This window comes from Scardinius erythrophthalmus (genome assembly GCF_964197995.2).
Source record: "Scardinius erythrophthalmus genome assembly, chromosome: 10".
Lineage (NCBI taxonomy): Eukaryota > Metazoa > Chordata > Actinopteri > Cypriniformes > Leuciscidae > Scardinius > Scardinius erythrophthalmus.
In genome coordinates this window covers 13,012,469-13,032,369 of record NC_138230.1, presented here as the reverse complement: position 1 = coordinate 13,032,369, position 19,901 = coordinate 13,012,469, and the positions used below count along the sequence as shown (strand labels likewise).

Genomic DNA, 19,901 nt, shown 5'->3' with positions numbered 1-19,901 from the left:
ATTTGACAGTTTAAAACAGAGACTGTACTTCAATTATTGCTCTAAATTATTACTATTGCTGGATTAAAATCATTTTGTATTGAAAGTCTTAATATGACAATGATAGTACCCATAACAAAAATTTTGATGTGTAATTTTTAGGACCATGTACATATTAGATGCAAAACTGGTCTAAAGATTAGTACCCATGGAACAACATACATTTTTAGTTAAAGTCTTAATTTAAGCATTGTTAAAATAGTATTTTTATCTACATTATGTTTTCACTCAAAAACAAACAACAACAACAACAAAAAAAAGATGAATGGAAATGAAGAATGTGTCGTTCTAGCTAATGCATGAACTAGTATTAATTTGGGCCATTAGTTGCTAGGTAGATTTGAATGTTGCAGGTTGTGTATCAGATGCATAAAAGATTTCTATTTGGGATTTTATGATTACATTTTTAATCAGTGAAGTCAAGTCCTTTATTTTTATAGCACTTTATACATTCGACATTTTTTCACAACATCTTCACAATCATAAACAAGAAAGGAACAGAATCAATGATGCAAACTTCATCAAATTTGAAACAAGTTCAATTCAGCTATAAGCAGCTGCACTGGAGACAAGTGCCATTATTCAGCTCAATTCAATTCAAAGGACTCTTTCTTTAATATTGTACCAGCATTTTAACTAACCATAAGATAAAGACTCTTTAGTTCTTTAAATTAATAAATATGTCCCATATCCTCTGTGCACAGATATTATTTTAAAGCAGAAAAAAAAGTCTATAAGGAACTATCTCAGTACTAAATAACTGTAGTAGTAGCTGAAGTGTTAATGTATAGTCATCAGTCCTGCATTGTTACCTATAAATGGACCATTATTCTAAAATGTCACCTAAAATTCTACAAATGGTACTTTATTTCAGCAATGTAAAATAAAGTAATTCTGATTCATATTTCATATCAACTGCTGCATTTGGAGCAACAATTGATAGATTCTGATGAAATCGGAATTTTGCTATCTTGGAGTAAAAGAGTGAAAGACAGACATTTACCACTTGCTCCTTTTTGTGAGGTTTATTTATTTTAAAAGAATCAAAACCACATTACAACTAAAGGCAACCAATTTACAAAAACATTTATTCAATTTAATTTATATGTACCAACCTCAAATAAAGGAAAATATCTATATTTTACTGTACTGTTCAGACATTCATGTAAAAGTTTAATAGTACAGCATACGATTATTTAACGAGAATCAAATAAGTACAGCTTATCATCTAAATCATTTAAAACACAAACAAATGAAATCTACAAACAGAACAAACCTATTAACCCCATTTAAGGAATAAAATGCAAAATCATATTGATAGTTTAATTGATGGAAAGAAAAACAAATTTCCAATCTCTAGATCATTTTAAAGTTTATATAAAGTTATCTAAATGTTTCAGTAGATAAACAATTCAATGTTTTAAATGACAATTGAATGAAAATGAAATTTCCCCACAGAAATTCTCTTTAGAAACATGTATCTTCTTAGACACAGACTGATCTACCTGGGTGGTTAAACTGATTATAAACATTTCAGTCTGATATCACAAATCCAAATCAATTCAATTAAACTTGCAAATCAATAATTTGTATTCTGTTTTGTATATCATTTGTATTTCTTTGTCACCAAAGAGAAATATAAACATTTTCCAGTTTAGGTTCTGTGATCAAAATGAGTTCATAAAATGAATAAAAAAACAAAAGATGAACAAAGTTTGAAGAAACAAAAACTTTACTTTTAGATCTTTAGAACTTTTTTTTTAGACTTTTAGTAATCAATCTAGAACCATAAAACAGATCAATCCCACCATGTGTGTGTTTACATGTAGTTCTGCAAGAAAGATGGACAGCAGGATTAGGCTAATTTTTTCAACTTCATCTCTCGCACTCATCTGGTCTCCTAAATGACAACATATTACACTTCATTAATTTTACATGACTGACAGTTGCACTGATGAATAATAAAAATAACACACTTACATCTTTGTGCTTTAGGATTTGTTTGATCCATCATCAGATTCTACAACAGAAAAAGAAAATTACAACAATAATACAACAGTCAGCTCCTAGAATTAGCAGTGTCATTACATATTAATACGTCATATTTATTAGTTTTAGTTACATTAGAGAAAAATATAATATGATACACAACATCTATTTTGATTTATTATATTAATTTACATTACTTACATTACTTAAAACTAGTTAACAGATTTAAATAAGAACATGGTACACAATATATACTAGTAATAAATGGCAGATCCCATCTATTATAAACGTGTTATGATAAAAGAGATTATGAGGAACTTACGGCTCTGAGGAACGGGTTTAAAGCCTGAAAAACAAGCAGAGAGGTAGATTGTGAGTTATTTCACCCATCAGTGCAGCACACAAATGTGTGAAACATACAATGTAGTCAATACGGAGATAGTGATAAAATATGAGACAATGTGTCACCTTTCTTTCTCCGATACACCACAAACCCAACAACACCACTGACAACCAACAGGATCAGAGCAGCAACAACTCCAACAATGATGCCAATGGGAACAGAATCTGAGAATATGATTAGGAGAAAACATCAGATGTCTGCAGTACATCACTATTTAATAGAATATTGTTTGTGACACTATATAACACATTCCTGAACAAGTTTGTAAGCATAAAGCAAATCATTTCCATGAACATTTTATAATATCCTGGTCTAATCATCAAGACAATCACTCTTTTCATAGATGATTAAGATCTTACCGTCTGTCAGTATCTCTCTGATGGTTTCACCCTGATGTTCCACCACACAGCTGAACTCGTTCTTCCTGTCATCAGGTGTGACTCTGAGGGTGCTCGTCTTCTGGAAGGTTCCGTCCTCGTTGGGAAGAAGTTCACCGAGATCCACGTCCTCATGATGCTCTTGTCCATTCTTCATCCAGGTGATTGTTACTCCACTGGGGTAAAAACCTGTAGCATGACACGTCACTGAAGAAGAGGAAGACTTCTGCAACAGAGACACCTGAGGAGAGACTGGAGAGAGAGAGAGAGAGAGAGAGAGAGAGAGAGAGAGAGAGAGAGAGAGAGAGAGAGAGAGAGAGAGAGAGAGAGAGAGAGAGAGAGAGAGAGAGAGAGAGAGAGAGAGAGAGAGAGAGAGAGAGAGAGAGAGAGAGAGAGAGAGAGAGAGAGAGAGAGAGAGAGAGAGAGAGAGAGAGAGAGAGAGAGAGAGAATTTTGAGTCTTCCCAAACAAGACAATTTTAAAGCACCTGCTTATCCAGATTCTAATGATCTCAAAATTCGGCTACTGTCAGTCTTCCTGTAGTGTCTGTCTTCAATGAAACTTTGTCACATCGAGTAACTAAACACACAAGTATTCTAAGGGTTTTCTTAACTTAAGCAGTAACCTGTAACTGAACACTGAGCTTTAGCCACTACAACACATAATGCCTACTTAGCTTATGCTTTTCTAGCCGGTTCATAATTGACGGGATTAGATTAACATGCTTTTCCTGGATCTTTTGTAGTAAGTCATTTAAATAATACATTTTAATTCATATCTACAAACAAACCACATGATCTGTATTGCTTAAAATAATCTAAACAATCAACTCTGAAGGAAAGAAAACTACAGCATTGTAAGATATCTCAAGTGACAAAACTATTTTTTACAATGACTATTCCAGTGTACACTATTTTTTTTTTTTTAACAGAACATGTTGGGCTTTATAATCAATGCTGGATAAGAAGTGATGTACCTTTTCTTTGCAGGCTGCTCTTTCCATAGTTCACATACTTCTTCAGCCACTCAATGCACTGTGAGCTGAAGTAATTTCTGTCACTCTCAATAAAGCCTCTGTCATTGTTCCACTTCTGTACTGTGGGGATTCCTTGCTGCACGGGGGAAATCCATCTCATCTCCTTCAAATCCAGAGACACAAAGTCCTCTCCATCATATCCAAGCTGCCGGAACGCATCTGTTTCTCCAGTCTGATCATCCCACTCACAGCCGTACATTTCCTGGGCTGTGTGCACACCTGAGGAAAAGAGACGGTTTGAATGAATCTGTATAATTAATCAATTCATACAATCAAATTAAAATCATCAGTCAATCAGAAAGTCCCAACATGTCTGACTCAGAATCAAATAAATCTGACTGAACATATTTTTTTTTGTATTTTAGCCTCAACTCTATAAAAAAGTTATAAATAAATCGTTGTGAATTTATTATGATGAGAGATAAAGAACAGATGCTGAGAAATAAAACAAAGACAATAAACAACATAGATTTATATTGTGATGTCTTCACTGGTTCCACAAAAGAGCATTCATAAATCATACTGTGCAGAAGTGTATTCAATAATAATGACAATAAATGGTTATTATGAACTGTCTCTTTTTAATCAGTTGGTGTTTGTTTTAAATGATCAGTTTGACTGAATCTCTCACTGACTTAAAGTGGTTGTTGAATTATTCACTGCACCAGATCTGTCTCAGAACCAGAACTGTTAAACCTTATACAATTCCCACCTCTACTCATCCTTTTCCCTTCTTTTTCTCTCTTTTATTATGAATAATCTCATAGAAACATTAGAAAGAGTCGTTTTTCAGAGCAGATGTCTCTAAAGTAACCTACTCTGGTTACAAAACTCCCTTTGGTTGATCTTGCAAAATGCTCAAGACTCTTCACACTGTTAAATGGTGACTCAGTCATTACCATAATAACAGTTCATAAGAGTTCATTCTACACAATCCTCAGCCTGTGTGTGATTCATGTGTTCGTATTTTCTTTTCTTTTTTAATCTGGGATACTGTCGAAACTGTGACCTATTTCACCCTTGACCGTCTCATGTGAGTAGATTCTAGAAAGAAGATCAACTTTTCTTTGTTCAGTCGGAGTAAAATAATAAATGAATGTGCCACAATCCAGCTACAGCTCTAGACGACATCCATCAGCAGTGCAGAGGAGAAAACACACGCAGGAAAGGGTTAACAGGAACTAGATTCATGCTTAAGACCAAACAGATGTAGAAGAACAACAACACAGAGACACCATCATATCAGCCCATCATCAGTGACATTAATGAGTGTTCGTTTGGTCATTGACGAGGTGACAAACATTCACTGTTTTACCATTTACTCTCTGAGTGACCAACAGTGAGAGCGACTTGAGCGCTTTAAAACAGCAGAGAGAGACAAACAGTTTGTGTGTGTGTGTGTGTGTGTGTTGTGTAGGTGTGTGTGGAGTTCAGGTATTCCCTACATTGTGGGGGGAAAAAGTCCCACAACGATAGTAAAACCTGAATTTATATTGTGGGGACATTTTTAGGTCCTGTTAAAGAAAAAAGATTGTAAACTAGATGAGTAATTTTTTGTTCAAAAAGCTTGAAGTTTGAAGCAGTTTTGAATTGTGAAGTACAGTATTTTAAAAAGCTTGAAGTTTGAAGGTTTTAACCCTCTGGGCTCTGGAGGTGTTTTGACATGTCCTGGCATTTGTTTTCAGACAGACAGACAAATAAATAGATTGCTATGTATTTTCTATGGTGTTCAGTTTGGTTTCAAGGGCATTGCTAGCCGTTGCTAGGATGTTCTGGATGGTTAATATTGTGTTGCTTTGTGGTTGCTAGGCAGTTGCTAGGGTGTTCTGCATGGTTGCTATGCAGTTGCTAGGGTGTCCTGGATGGTTTCTAGACGTTTACCAGGGTGTTCCTATGAAGTGGCTAGGTATTATGGGTGGTTGCTATGATGTTGCTATGTGGTTACTAAGGTACTTGGGGTGGTTGCTAGTGTGTTGCTATGTGGTTGCTAGGGTACTCTGGGTGGTTGCTATGTGGTTGCTAGGGTATTCAGGGTGGTTGTTTATAGTGATAGATAGATAGATCAATAGATAGATACCATACACAGTGAAAATGTATTTTATTGTAAAATACTGTCAAATTAATGTTTTTTTGCAAGAAAAACTATAAATTATATAATTTATAGTAAAGAAAACACTAAAAGGAAATTCCCAGAAGTCACTGCATTACACATCACATATGATTGTTTGTTTTTTAGAAATAATTTTGTCTTGTTATTTTTGTTATCAGTAATGTACATTAGTGTGTTTAGTGTTACATTTGATGTTATTTAGTTAATGTTTATTGCATTATTTTAGTGTTGTGTTTGTGTGTTTGTGTGCACCGTCTATAATATATGAGTGTTGACCATGTTTTATGAACAGGCCTTACGATGAACTATCATGTGTCTTTCTACTGTGCCTCCTGTATTATTGTGATGTTATCAGGGCATTTTAAGGTGAAAAGGTACATTTTGGTAGTTAAAGTATTATAACTAAATGAAATATACGGGTATAATTGTAAAATATACAGACATCCTGTAAAACTGGAAACATTGACAGTATTTTTTTAGGGAATTTCTGACAACTATTTTTTAACAGTCTATGGAAAGTACCCAGAAAACATGGAAACCCAACAATTATTCCCCCTCATGTCATTCCAAACTCATAAGACTATAATTTATCTTTGAAACACAAATGAAGATATTTTTAATAAAATCTGAGAGATTTCTGTCCTTTCATTGAAAGTCTATTCATCCAAAACTCTGACAGTTCAAAACATTCATGAAGAGATCATAAAATAAATCCATATGAATCGAGCTGTTTAATCCAAGTCTTCTGAAGAGACATAATCACTTTATATGACGAACCGATTTAATTGAGTCTTTTATTCACATATAAACATTGAACATAAACAGAAGCTCAACCCAAACTTGCTTGATGCGCGAGAACAAACTTCATTAGTTCTTGAGGAAGAGACTTTGAATGCAGGGACAGAAATCTCTCAGATTTCATTAAAAATATCTCAGTACTGTAATACTCTGACAGTGTTTTCTATCCGCTGAATCTACAGCGACACAGCAACAGAAATGATTATTTAACTGAGATGTGAGTTTATCGTCTGAATTTATTATGATGAGAGAGATGTGAAATAACACAAAGACAATAAACACACAACATGATTTCTATTGCGATGTTCTCGAACACGACAGCAAACATACGATCACGTACGAAAACAAAAGATCAGTGTAATGTGACTCACGGATCAGTGACTCTTATGAACCGCTCTGAAGAATCGGTTTGACTGAATCTCTCACTGACTGAATCAGTCACAGCAGTTGTTGACTTATTCACTGAAGCGGATTAATATGATTTTCATCATGTCCAATCAAAATTAACCGTGAACCGTGACTGTGTTGTGTGTATTTTAGGCTTGTGTGACTTAAATTAGTGAAGTTACTGACTGGTTGTTAAAGACACACATCAGGACGAGCGTTCTGTCATAATAAATGGTACTTTTATCCAAAAAGAAATTTTATTATTATTATATTTATTATTACACAATAATATTGTTTTTGTTGAGTATGTTTGTTGATTCTAGTGAAAATCAATTATTCTTAAAGAATCATTAATGGATCGGTTAATGAATTTGAACCGTTTCTCAGAAACAGAATTGTAAACAGAATACGATTCCCGTCCTTGCTCCTCTATTGACTTTCTTTTACACTCTTGTATCTCTTTACTATTGTTGTATATCAGGATAGCAGATTCTTTGTTCTATTATTGAGGTCTGTTTTTGAATCCATGCTCTGGGTTTGTTTGGTAATGCTTAGCGAGCTTCTGTTGAGTAAAGTCTGACGTGAGTTTGCATATTCATCTCGTCTTGTGTTTCTATCATGCATCACATGACGGACATCACAACTATGATTAAACTGATGGAGAGAGTAGAAAGGACAGTTTTCCCGACAGTAGAAAGCAGACTCTTCTACACACACAGATTAAAATCTTTAATTTGTGTGTCTGGTGAATTTTTTGACAGTTGGAGTTTCAGTTGGAGTTTGAATTCTGTCTATGGTAGTTAATAGTTCTGGTGGGGATTATCAGTAACAGCCTCTAAAACACCACATATAAGCGAGACCAGTCCCGCTGCTCAACTGTCCTGCTCTGATTCGCTGTCGGACTCGTCTGGACTCTGATCTAAAACACAGTGAGCTGAATCTCAGTCTACATAGACAGCATCCTGAATGAAACGCACACTCATAAGTGACTGGTTCGGATGCGCTACACATAGACAGAAACACACGCATCATTAATATAGCTCTGCTCAACTGTGGAAACTCACAATCCATTCAGTTTGACGTGAGCATATCGCCAAATGTGATACTCTAATAAACATAAATATGCATACACAAATATTGTGTAAAATAATCCGTTTTTAATTCTATGAAACTATTTTGTTTTATAATTTTCAGAGCTATGTGGATTGTTTCACTGAGGATTTTGCAATGCATTATGGGATTGTGTTCTCTGTGAAAGACGCATGTGATTCTGCCTTAGAATTTGGCCAAAAGACGGTTATCTTATAAAGCAGAGTAAATATTCTTCTGGAACGACATGAGAGTGAGTAAATGACAAAACGTTCATTTTTGGGTGAACTAACCCTTTAAGTTTAGGTTTTAAAGGTAGGCTGTAGAAAATATCATTAGCTCAGGATAAAACAACAGAATCCAGTGGAAAGTCTACACTGTGATAGACAAAAACGTAATACACATATTGGTGTGTATCTATTGATTAAATGGATATCACTGCAGATTTCTGTGAAATAAATGAGTGAATTGTTGTAGGTTCTATCAAACACAACAGTCAGAGCGTCTGCTAACAGAAAGACAAACCCTGATGGAGGTTCAGAGATCTGAGAACGACTGATCTGATTGTGTGGAGGATGTTCTTCTGTGTCCTTCTGATCAATAACAGATAACTGATCAACCATCGTTCTGCTTCTCTAATAAGAGTAAAGCTGCCCTTATTTCCAGCCTGACGTCTGACGAATCACATCTGATCTGAGCTTCAGCAGCGACTGAAACTACCACAGAAGAACAATCTTATTCTGAGGAACCACGACAGAGACACAATATAAAACACGCTTGATGTCGTAAAGCTCCTGTGATTCATATAAAATAGATTGTTTGAAAAGTCAATCATGATTTCATTCAGCAGGACGTCCTGTCGCATCACTTCAGCTCATCTGAACCTTCACTTTTCCTCCTCTGTCTCTAAGACAGATCTCTAACTGGTTTCTTTTCTTACAAAAAAGAACTGGACGAATTCAGCCGGTTCGTCTTCCACTGACGCTGACAGACGCTGTGCTGAAATACTCTGACAGTGTTTTCTGACCGCTGAATCTACAGCGACACAGCAAAAGAAATGATTATTTAACTGAGATGTGAGTTTATCGTCTGAATTTATTATGATGAGAGAGATGTGAAATAACACAAAGACAATAAACACACAACGTGATGTTTTCGAACACGACAGCAAACATACGATCACGTACGAAAACAAAAGATCAGTGTAATGTGACTCACGAATCAATGACTCTTATGAACCGCTCTGAATGATCCGTTTGACTGAATCTCTCACTGACTGAATCAGTCGCAGCAGTTGTTGACTTATTCACTGCAGCGGATTAATATGATTTTCATCACGTCCAATAAAAAAAAAAAAAAAAAAACGTGAACTGTGACTGTGTTGTGTGTATTTTAGGCTTGTGTGACTTAAATTAGTGAAGTTACTGACTGGCTGTTAAAGACACACATTAGGAAGAGCGTTCTGTCATAATAAATGGTACTTTAATTAAAAAAGAAATGTTGCCAAAAGTAATATTGTTTTGTTTAGTATGTTTGTTGATTCTTAGGATCAATTATTTGTAAAGAATCATTAATGTGTGAGGGATCCACTGGAGGCGAGTGTAGATGAGAACACAAGTGCCGTTTATTTAGAAACAGAAGATCAAACATAAAACAAAAGCGTGGCGAGGCATGAACTCACAACAAAACATGACGCTTACCAAACAGTGGAACAAAACTGGACAAAGACACACGACAAACACGAGGGCTTAAATACACACAAGACTAATGACAAGAAAGGGACGCCTGTGAACAATGAACCAATGACAACACGACACGTCAGACAAGGGAACGCATGGCAGGATCACATGACAAGCAGGGAATCACATGACATGAACAAAACCGAAACGCGACATAATGGATCGATTAATGAACCGGAACCGTTTCTCAGAAACAGAATTGTTAAACTTTACGATTCCCGTCCTTGCTCATCTATTGAGCCTCTTTTACACTCTTGTATCTCTTTACTATTGTGTATATCAGGATAGCAGACATCTTCGTTCTATTATTGAGGTCTGTTTTTGAATCCATGCTCTGGGTTTGTTTGGTTATGTCTGTATGCTTAGCGAGCTTCTGTTGAGTAAATTCTGACGCGAGTTTGCATATTCATCTCGTCTTGTGTTTCTATAATGCATCATATGACGGACATCACAACTATGATTAAACTGATGGAGACAGTAGAAAGGACAGTTTTCCCGACAGCGGAGAGCAGAGTTTCTGAGGTGACCTACTCTGTTACATGCTATTAAAATCTTTCATTTGTGTGTCTGGTTACATTTGAATTTTTTGACAGTTGGAGTTTCAGTTGGAGTTTGAATTCTGTCTATGGGATTTTTGAGAGTTTTATAATCTGCTGTTGGAAAACCGTTAGTCTAATCAGTAAGAAAACATATAGTCAATAAAATGAATAATCTTAAATAGGATATCATACTTATTAAGACTCTTCGCATGGTTTAAGAGTGACTCAACTTTACCACAATAACAGTGTAAATCAGCAGTATTTGATCTACTCCTGGAGGATCATCATCATCCTGTAGAGTTGAGCTCCAGTCTCACTGAATCACACAGAATCAGCCGATCTCAGTCTCAGGATTACTGAACAATGACAGTCCGGTGTGTGAGAGAGCAGAGCTGGAGCTGAACTCTGCAGGAGACTCTTCTACACACACTGAGTTCAGCAGATCAACATCAGTGTTCCTCTACTGTACGTGTGTGTGTGTGAACTCACACTTCTGATGAGCAGGAGATTGACTAAAACATATGTGGGGAAAAAGCGAGAGATTTCTTGAATCACAGATAAATGAATGAACAGCGTTTCATCTGGAGTCCATCCACAGTATTAAAATGAAGACGTGAGAAACTGTGTGTGTAAATACAATCATGAAATAATGATGCGTACTAGAACAGTGCTTGAGTTTTTATCTTTCATTTCAAGAAAGCAACACAAAAATAACTGTAACGGCCTCTATGTTAATTAATCTATTATTAATTATATTTTATTTAATCATATGTATTTGAGTATTTTTATCAAAATAATTGTATAAATAAGTATAATAAATCATTATTCATTTATATTTTAATAATTCATTTCTGTTAAATTGGTTTGCTGTGGTTTCTGCTCAAAAGATCGAGAGCATTTTAGAAACTGGTTTTGCTCAGCAAGAACAAAAACAACAGGACACATTGATCACAATCATTAAGAGCTTCAGGGTGGAATAATAATATTAAACTAGAATGTTAACAGAGTTAGCATGTTGCTAGCATTATGCTAACATGATTACCATTTTGCTAGCATATTTTTAACACAATGCTAGCATTATTAGCATGTTGCTAGCATTATGCTAGCATGATTATAATGTTGCTAGCATGAATAGCATGTTGTTAGCATGATGCTAGCATGATTAACATGATGTTAGCACGATTAGCATGTTGCTAGCATGAATAACATGATGTTAGCCCGATTAGCATGTTGCAAGCATTATGCTAATATGATTAGCATGTTGGTAGCATGATGTTAACACGATTTACCACGTCGTTAGCATGTTCTAGCATGATTTACCATAGTTTACCATGATTTACCACATTCTAGTATGATTTCCCTTACGAAAAAGAAGTTTATTCAAGTGTTCTATTAGTATACTTCTTTTAAACTAAAAATAAGAAAGAATACTTTCAGTCTACTTTTGATATACTTCTCAGAAATATACTTTATGTACTTCTCAGAAATATACTTCAAATTGCACTTAAGTATACTTGACTTATACTGACAGAAAAGTCTAAGTATATTTGGCCTATACTTGTTGATCGAGATATACTTAAAAGTATAATTAAGTATTCGAAGTATTCTTGGCTTGTACTTGTGTTTACTATTTTGATTGAGTAGCTTATTATTAGTCTCTTTCAGCGAGTCATTCACCGGCGGCCATCTTTCAGACGCCTCTCGAGCAGCGGCTTCAGTCCCGCAAGCGCAGCTCCTCTCTCTTTACACGGGGAAACATTAAATTCTCCAAAGCTGTTCGCCAAGCTTACGATTAAACTTCATATTTTAAATCACCAATGAAATCTGACAACAACTGTCTCATAAATGTTGTTTCTAAACGCTCAAATCATGACAAAAACTGCATTTTCCAGGCTGGATCAGCCGATGCGCAGTCGTAAGCGTTCGTCTCAGAACACTGACTGTTTCTATAGCAACCGGAGCTTCTAACAGCAGCTGCAGTGACGTCATGACTTCACCAACTGGCGATTGGCTCTTTTATTTAGAAGGCGGGACTTATTCCGCCATATTGCGCTTTGCACTTTCTCCCGATCATAGTAATACGAGCGTACCGTCTTTATATATCTAGTCTTTGGCATCAGTGTTTTGTTTCGGCTCTTATCGCCGTGGGAACAGTGGGGTCTGAACCCTGCACACACAATGAGGACCCGTGGAGTCTCATGACATCTGAACTAAATGCCATTCAAACATCATGACAGTTTGTCATTAACTATGACACAGTCACCTGTTGATCTCCTGTGAATCTGGCGGCTGTCTGTCTCTCCGTGTCTGTCTTTCGGGAGCCGTCTCTCTGCTCTAAGTTCTGCTCTGTTCTGTCTCTCTTCTGAGGTTCTGCTGTGTCTCTGTCTCTCGTTCTCCTGCACTCAGATACAGTAAAGAAACCCTGTTGAGAGCCGCTCAGACCTGCATGAGTTCAGACGCTGGATCTGGCTTGTTTCTGTAGGTTAGTGCTGGTCTAGTTGCTGGTCCTGCTGGTTAAGGTAGTTAATAGTTCTGGTGGGGATTATCAGTAACAGCCTCTAAAACACCACATATAAGTGAGACCAGTCCCGCTGCTCAACTGTCCTGCTCTGATTCGCTGTAGGGCTCGTCTGGACTCTGATCTAAAACACAGTGAGCTGAATCTCAGTCTACATAGACAGCATCCTGAATGAAACGCACACTCATAAGTGACTGGTTCGGATGCGCTACACATAGACAGAAACACATGCATCATAAATATAGCACTGCACAACTGTGGAAACTCACAATCCATTCAGTTTGTCGTTAGCATATTGCCAAATGTGATACTCTAATAAACATAAATATGCATACACAAATATTGTGTAAAATAATCCGTTTTTAATTCTATGAAACTATTTTGTTTTATCATTTTCAGAACTATATGGATTGTTTCACTGAGGATTTTGTAATGCATTGTGGGATTGAATTCTCTGTGAAAGACGCATGTGATTCTGCCTTAGAATTTGGCCAAAAGATGGTTATCTTATAAAGCAGCGTAAATATTCTTCTGGAACGACATGAGAGTGAGTAAATGACAAAACTTTCATAAATGAAATAAATTAGTGAATTGTTGTAGGTTCTATCAAACACAACAGTCAGGTTACATTTGAATTTTTTGACAATTGGAGTTTGAACAGACTAGTCAGTAAAATTAATAATCTTAAACAGGATAACATACTTATTTAAATCTGAACATATGTTAAAACTGTCAGGTTTTGAGTTTGTTCTTGGATCTGTTTCTCTGTTCATCTTTGTTCATCCTCTAGTCTGTTAATTAGTTCAGTTCTCTCCTTGTTAGTCACTATGGTTTCTAATTGATTGTGTTAGTTCAGTTCAGGTGTGTTTCTCTCTGTTCATTGTCTAGCTTTGTTTAAGGTCAGTGTGATTGTGGTTATGTTCCTCATTGATTCTTCTGTTTATTGTTTTGATTACTATATTTAAAGTCTCCTTAAATATATCTCTTTCGTCATGCGCTTTCTGTACAGCCACCTATCCTGACTGAAACTATGCATTAAACACTTGCCGACTATAAAGCCCTTTTCGCACGGAACAAGAATTACCTGGTGACCTCTAGTCATTTGGCATAATTGCGGAGGTTGTCTGTGATCTTAATCCTGTGCGAATCAGCCATGTCTGTAATTTGTAAAGTAAAAATTTCCCCGCAAATGATCTACCATATTTCGCAGAACACCGAGGTCCTGTGATAATATTAGTCGCGTGCGAATCGGCATCTGTGATTTGGCCAGGATTTGGAGGGGTCATGTATCATTTTTTCAAGGCTTTTATTTCCCATGCACCTTTTTATCCATCTTTCACGAAGTTTGGAGTGGAGTGGAGTGGAGTTGGAGTGTTTTGATAGTATTTTGGTTGCTGGGTCATATCACTATACACCATACAACTATACAATTTGCAGAAAGAGAAAGCTGAAAACCATCAGAAGAGTGAAAAGAAAAAGAATGATTAGATGGAGATTGATGACATGTATAGCAGCATGTGGTAATGAACATTATTCTGTTTATGATATATCATACAGCTAGACCTATAACGACAAGATATTTCAAAGCAATAGCCTATTGAACTTCATTTCTGGGAGACAAGTCAGTAAATTCGAGTAAAATCACAGGCAAGTGATTAAATCATCATATCCAATGCGAATGCACCACACGGGGGTTAATTTCTAAATCACACGATGTCCCCAGATAATACTAATGCGAATACTGGGTGGACAGTCCTGAGTCATAAAGATAAATTAATTATAAAAGTGTTTCACAGTAAGTGTGTTTAGGGTCTCTAACAAAGTTCTCAAGCACATTTATTTTCCTTACAGAAAAGTAATGATGTTTATCTTTAATTTTAAGTACATAAAATACTTCAGTATCTGATCTCATTCTTCTAAATTTACCTGATGGATTTAAATCTTTTAACTGATCGACATAGGCAAAGTAATTACCAACCTGTTTGTACACACACATATTTACTGGTCTAAATGAACTCTTCTTCTCCTGTCCCATACTAATAAGCTTGCTAAACTGAAACCCAAATAAAAAAATAAACATGTGTACGCTTATTTTAAATGCATTTGTATGGATATTGGTGTTTGACTGATAAACACCATCAATACTGAAAATAATAAAATAAAGCATCAGACCTTGACATTTCCCTCTATCAACAACATTGCTGCATTATTTATCAGTGTTGGTTGGAGTTCGAGATTTAGAGCAAAAGAATTATTGAAGCATTCACATTATTTTGGGCTAACAGTATATTATTCTGTGCAGACAATCAACAGAATAAAGGAATGCTAACCGTACTTAAATCTATAAGTGATTATCCATTAAATTACGCACTAATTTACCATTTACATGCTTTTGAGAATGGGAAAAAATATTTCCAAAATCTGTATTTGATCAAATTTGCTTTGTCTGTTGGTTTTGTTACCAACTTACCCTTTGACTGGTTAAACCGTTCCTTTAGGATCTGGATGTTGTTTTTAAAGGTCTGATGGTAAGCAATCATGTTCTGAGTCTCTCTGTCCCAGTAATCTGCTCCCTCATTCTGTCTGATCCACTCTGTCTTTGGCACAGCTTTCATTGCCTTGCTATCAAAGTAATAGAACTGCCCTTCATCCATCAGACCAACCGCAGTGTACTCTGGGAAGTCAATGTCTCCAGACACACCAGTGAAGAAGTATTTCAGAGAGTGTGTTCCTGTGGACGGAGACACAAACAGGGAGACTGGAATTTCAGTAATCATCTCAAATTAGACATCCTTGCATACAGCTTGTTCAAAATTGACACAATTCAGAATTACATGAATACTAAGATTGATCATTAGCCTTTATTTAAAAAAAATGAATTCCACAATAAACAATTATCTATATTGCTATACAACTATATCTAGTTGAAAACAATTATCTATATTGCAATATTTCATTTGATACAAGCTCTTTCCCCTTCACATGTAATTATGTTCATATTCAAAGTTTGATAACACATTATTTATACATGTAGTTACTATAGTAATTACTATAAATTTTGCTAAATTACTTTTAACTAATCCTAAACCACACCCTAATCATAACCCTATAGTAAGTACATTTACTTAATTATTACTACTCAGTACTTAAATGTAAAATTAGACTGTAACTCAGACACTAAAATAAAATGTAACCCAACGTTTTCAGAGTTACCACATTTAAAGCAGCACTCAGTAGCTTCGGGATTTCTACGCTGTATTCTCGCTTTTTGCTCGCAGGTTTCTCTCTAGAGCTCCCCCCACAGCTTCGGAATAGATATTTGACAACACTGTTGTAAAAACTCGTTGGTGATTCTCAGACACCAGAGGCTAGTAGATCAACGACATAAAAGCAGATGGGACATTCTTTAAAACGTCTTCTTCATTCAGGTTCGAACAGCGTGAGGGAGCGCAATAATGACGGCATTTTAGCAGATTTATTTTGGCCGTAAAGCAATTGTTTACATCGCGAGACCTGATATCACGCGATACTTCCTGACGCGGCGGCCGGAGGCCCGCCGCCCCAAAGTTGCAAGTGGGTAAAAGACAAATGTATTTATTAAATGTATTATTTGAAAGCTACAATAATGGAATGAAAAAAAGCAAAAATGTAACAATATTGATTTTTAATATCCAATTAGTCTATTTCACAGATTTTTATTATTATTATTATTATTATTATTATTGGCCGGAAGGAAAGGTTGATTCGTGGTCTTATATTGCCATCTAGAGGACAAAAGGCTGAAGTCAATTTCTCCCAGAAGATTTTTTCCCCCAGTTGTTAATTGGTTCTTTTAAACGGCAGGATTTCCTTTTTTGGATTTTCTCTATTAATGGGCTTTATTCCAATAGGCTACATGATTAAAAAAATATATTATACTTAAAATATTATAAATATTATATATTTTTAATTAAAAGTAGACCACCGTTTAGTTGGTTTAGCAAGTAGTTCGTCATCGGCCTCTGGGTAGAGAAACGTTTCTCAGGTCAGAAATGAAACTGATGCATCTGATACAACAAACTATAGCATGCTATCTCTCTATATAATGCTATGTGTTTTTTTTTATTAAAAAAATACATTTTGAGTAAAAAAAAAAAAAAAACTCAAACCAACAAACAATGAATTTTGTACAACAATTATGTTATGTCAGCTATATGCTATTTTCCTTTAATTCCTTTCCTTTAACAATTCCACCCCCCCCCCCCCCCCCCTTTTTTTTTTCTCAGTAGGCCTAAGTATAATAATTTTTTCAGCTAAGAATATTTTTTCAGTAAAGGATACTTATTTATCAAAATGTAAATGTCATACAAAGTTAATATGCTTTTGAAAATCATATTAAAATATGCAACATGCGTAAATACCTATTTTTGGAAAGTGTCAATAACACGAAACTTTGACTCAACATGGGCTGTTCATGGAGGTATTTTTAGTGTAATAGAATAATGCGCCAAACTCCAATCTTACATATAAATGCAGCTTCTACTGTCATATTAAAATAATTTACTCACCAGCATAAGCAAGATGAGCTCCGAGGAGCAAAAGCACAACAGATCGCATCCTTGCTGTCTCCTGAGAAACAGTTTTCGTCAGTAAGAATCGGTCTAGAGAAATGACTTGGAATATTTGTTCTAGACGTCTCAGTTGTCGCCAGTAAACTGGTGAAATGTGTCTGAGGACTCTAACTCTGAGCGAACGGCTAAATAGCCTCTGAAATTCCAGCCAATAGATATTCCATATACCTTCAACGTCACAAGTTACTACGAGGTACTTCCTTAACTGGGTTGATCATGGAAGTGAAAGCAAAATATTAGTTAAGTGAATATGTAGCTATTATAGGGCTCAGGTTTTCCTCCACAAATTACATGCAGCATAGGTAAAGTGAAGATTCTAAATTGTCCGTATATGAATGAAAGAGAGAATGAGTCTGTCACACTGTGTGTAAGCCCTGATGGACTGACCATCTGTATTATTGTAAACTCCAAAGATAAACAACCCCGCACTTATTTTATATATTTTTTTATTTTGATGGCTAAATTTCACATTCGTAAATGCAAATTTTCAGGGGAAAAAACATGTTTTATTGCATTTAAAAATAAAGTGAAGCATTATATTGAGTCAATATTGCCCTCGAAGAAACAAAAAGCTATTAAAATTTTACAAGCATGTACACTCTTTAAAGTATTCATATAATACTGTGTATTCCTCCCCCAAGCATTTGCAATGTATTGTATTGAACTTGTATTGTTTGTTTTGATATTTCTTCAATTAAAAAAGAAAGAAAAAAGGACTGGCCATCTGTCCAGAGAGTTTCCCCAGCCCAGACTGGCACGATACGGTGGGGTATAGGTGGCTTCAGCATCCCCTCGAGTCCGCGATCCTACAGAGGATAACAGAGAATCTATGGATGTATTGGATGTATGATAGGCCTAATATATGAGACATATTCTTTTCTCTTAATTAGTACCCTAATAGAATGCATTGAGACATTGTTTATTCTTGAAAATACTAGTCTACAGGTGTGTCCATAAACATTTTGGTAAATTGTCTATATGAATATTATAGTTGACTTATAGTTGAAGAGTGGATTTACAGACAGTTCCAAATAATCGTTTACTGTATTTGTTGATAAATGCATGCTTTTGAGGACACCATTGAGGACGTTTACTGTAGCAGTAGTAATAATAATAATAATAAAAATAATAATAATAGGCCTAATGTTTTGTAGGAGAAGGTGTTGAGGTGACAGCCAAAGTTGTAAGTCTTAAAAATACATAAACATACATAAAAGGACAAACAAACAATAAATAGCCTAAATAAAATGTCATAATTTCACCTCAGGGTTATTATTATCTGATTTTCTGATCAGGTTAAAGCATGCTGGTGTCATCTTTATCAACATATTTTCTTTTAACTTATTATATAACATTTACTCAAAACTTTCACCTAAAACTAAACATCATGTCTGAGCAGGGGAGAGTTGTAACCCTATTTCCCTATTTACTTCTACTCGACCCACAAAGACTGAGCAATACCACTCTGAACCAAAATGCACTAAAAGAAATGGGGTGGGGGTGGGGTTGGGGAAAGGGGTTCATTGGGGTTTGTGTACAAATTATTTTGAACAATTAATTTGATTAAAGAAATAAATGCATGTACAAAATATAAACCGATGTCCATCTTTTTTAATAGTGTTACAAGTTATAACTCAGACTCACTTCATGGGTGCATTGTATTAGTTTACCTTGTTTGTTATTTAGTCATATTGTAACACTTTACAATAAGGTTTTGTGTTATCATTTGTTAACATTTGTTAATATGGACTAAGAATGAACAATAGCTACTTCTTCAGCATTTATTAATCTTAGTTCATGTTAATTTCAACATTTAGTCTACTTAAACATTATTAAAATCAAAAGTTGTAATTGTTTACATTAGTTAATGCACTGTGAACTAACATGAACAAACAATGACCAATTGCATTTTTATTTTTATCTAATGTTAACAAAGATTGATAAATACTGTAACAAATGTATAGCTCATGTGTTTGTTAATGTTCGTTAATACATTAACTAATGTTAACAAATGAGACCTTGTTCTATAGTGTTACCATAATATTATGTTCACAAACCATTTATTACTTAATAATAAATACAAGCAAAACTCAAATTTAAATTTAGTATGGTGCTGAACTTACATCTACTAGGCTACAGCACTTTTCATGTACCCCACTTTTCCAGTATGATGCTGCGACTGAAATGTGACGCACATTTGCACACTAAATTTTTTGAACAAATCCTTAAATACATTTTTAGCAAGTTGTATATTCTTCATGATATGAT

At 35.2% G+C, this 19,901-nt stretch overlaps 1 protein-coding gene across 2 annotated transcripts; it reads right to left on the bottom strand.

Annotated features, from left to right (window-relative positions):
• Window positions 1-425: 425 nt before the first annotated feature.
• On the bottom strand, window positions 426-19,821 carry LOC308697547 (BOLA class I histocompatibility antigen, alpha chain BL3-7). Of its 2 annotated transcripts, XM_081376863.1 has the most exons (9): window positions 19,757-19,821; window positions 17,571-18,439; window positions 15,494-15,754; window positions 3,784-4,062; window positions 2,791-3,060; window positions 2,497-2,595; window positions 2,351-2,374; window positions 2,020-2,059; window positions 426-1,939 (listed from the first exon to the last, which is right to left on the bottom strand). In XM_081376863.1, exons 2-8 carry the CDS (start codon window positions 17,617-17,619, stop codon window positions 2,031-2,033), a joined length of 1,011 nt encoding a protein of 336 aa, XP_081232989.1. In that variant the 5' UTR covers window positions 17,620-18,439; window positions 19,757-19,821; the 3' UTR covers window positions 426-1,939; window positions 2,020-2,030. The 2 variants fall into 2 exon arrangements, with proteins under 2 accessions (XP_081232989.1, XP_081232990.1); XM_081376864.1 differs by lacking the exon at window positions 19,757-19,821 and having other exon boundaries at window positions 427-1,870; window positions 17,571-17,765.
• Between the last annotated feature and the right edge of the window lie 80 nt (window positions 19,822-19,901).

Coding starts and splice junctions, on each gene's coding strand:
- LOC308697547 (XM_081376863.1), bottom strand. CDS start 17,619: ATGCGATCTGTTGTGCTTTTGCTCCTCGGAGCTCATCTTGCTTATGCT. Junction 15,755..17,570: donor AGCTCATCTTGCTTATGCTG/GTGAGTAAATTA, acceptor CTCCGTCCACAG/GAACACACTCTCTGAAATAC. Junction 2,060..2,350: donor TAAACCCGTTCCTCAGAGCC/GTAAGTTCCTCA, acceptor TTTCTGTTGTAG/AATCTGATGATGGATCAAAC.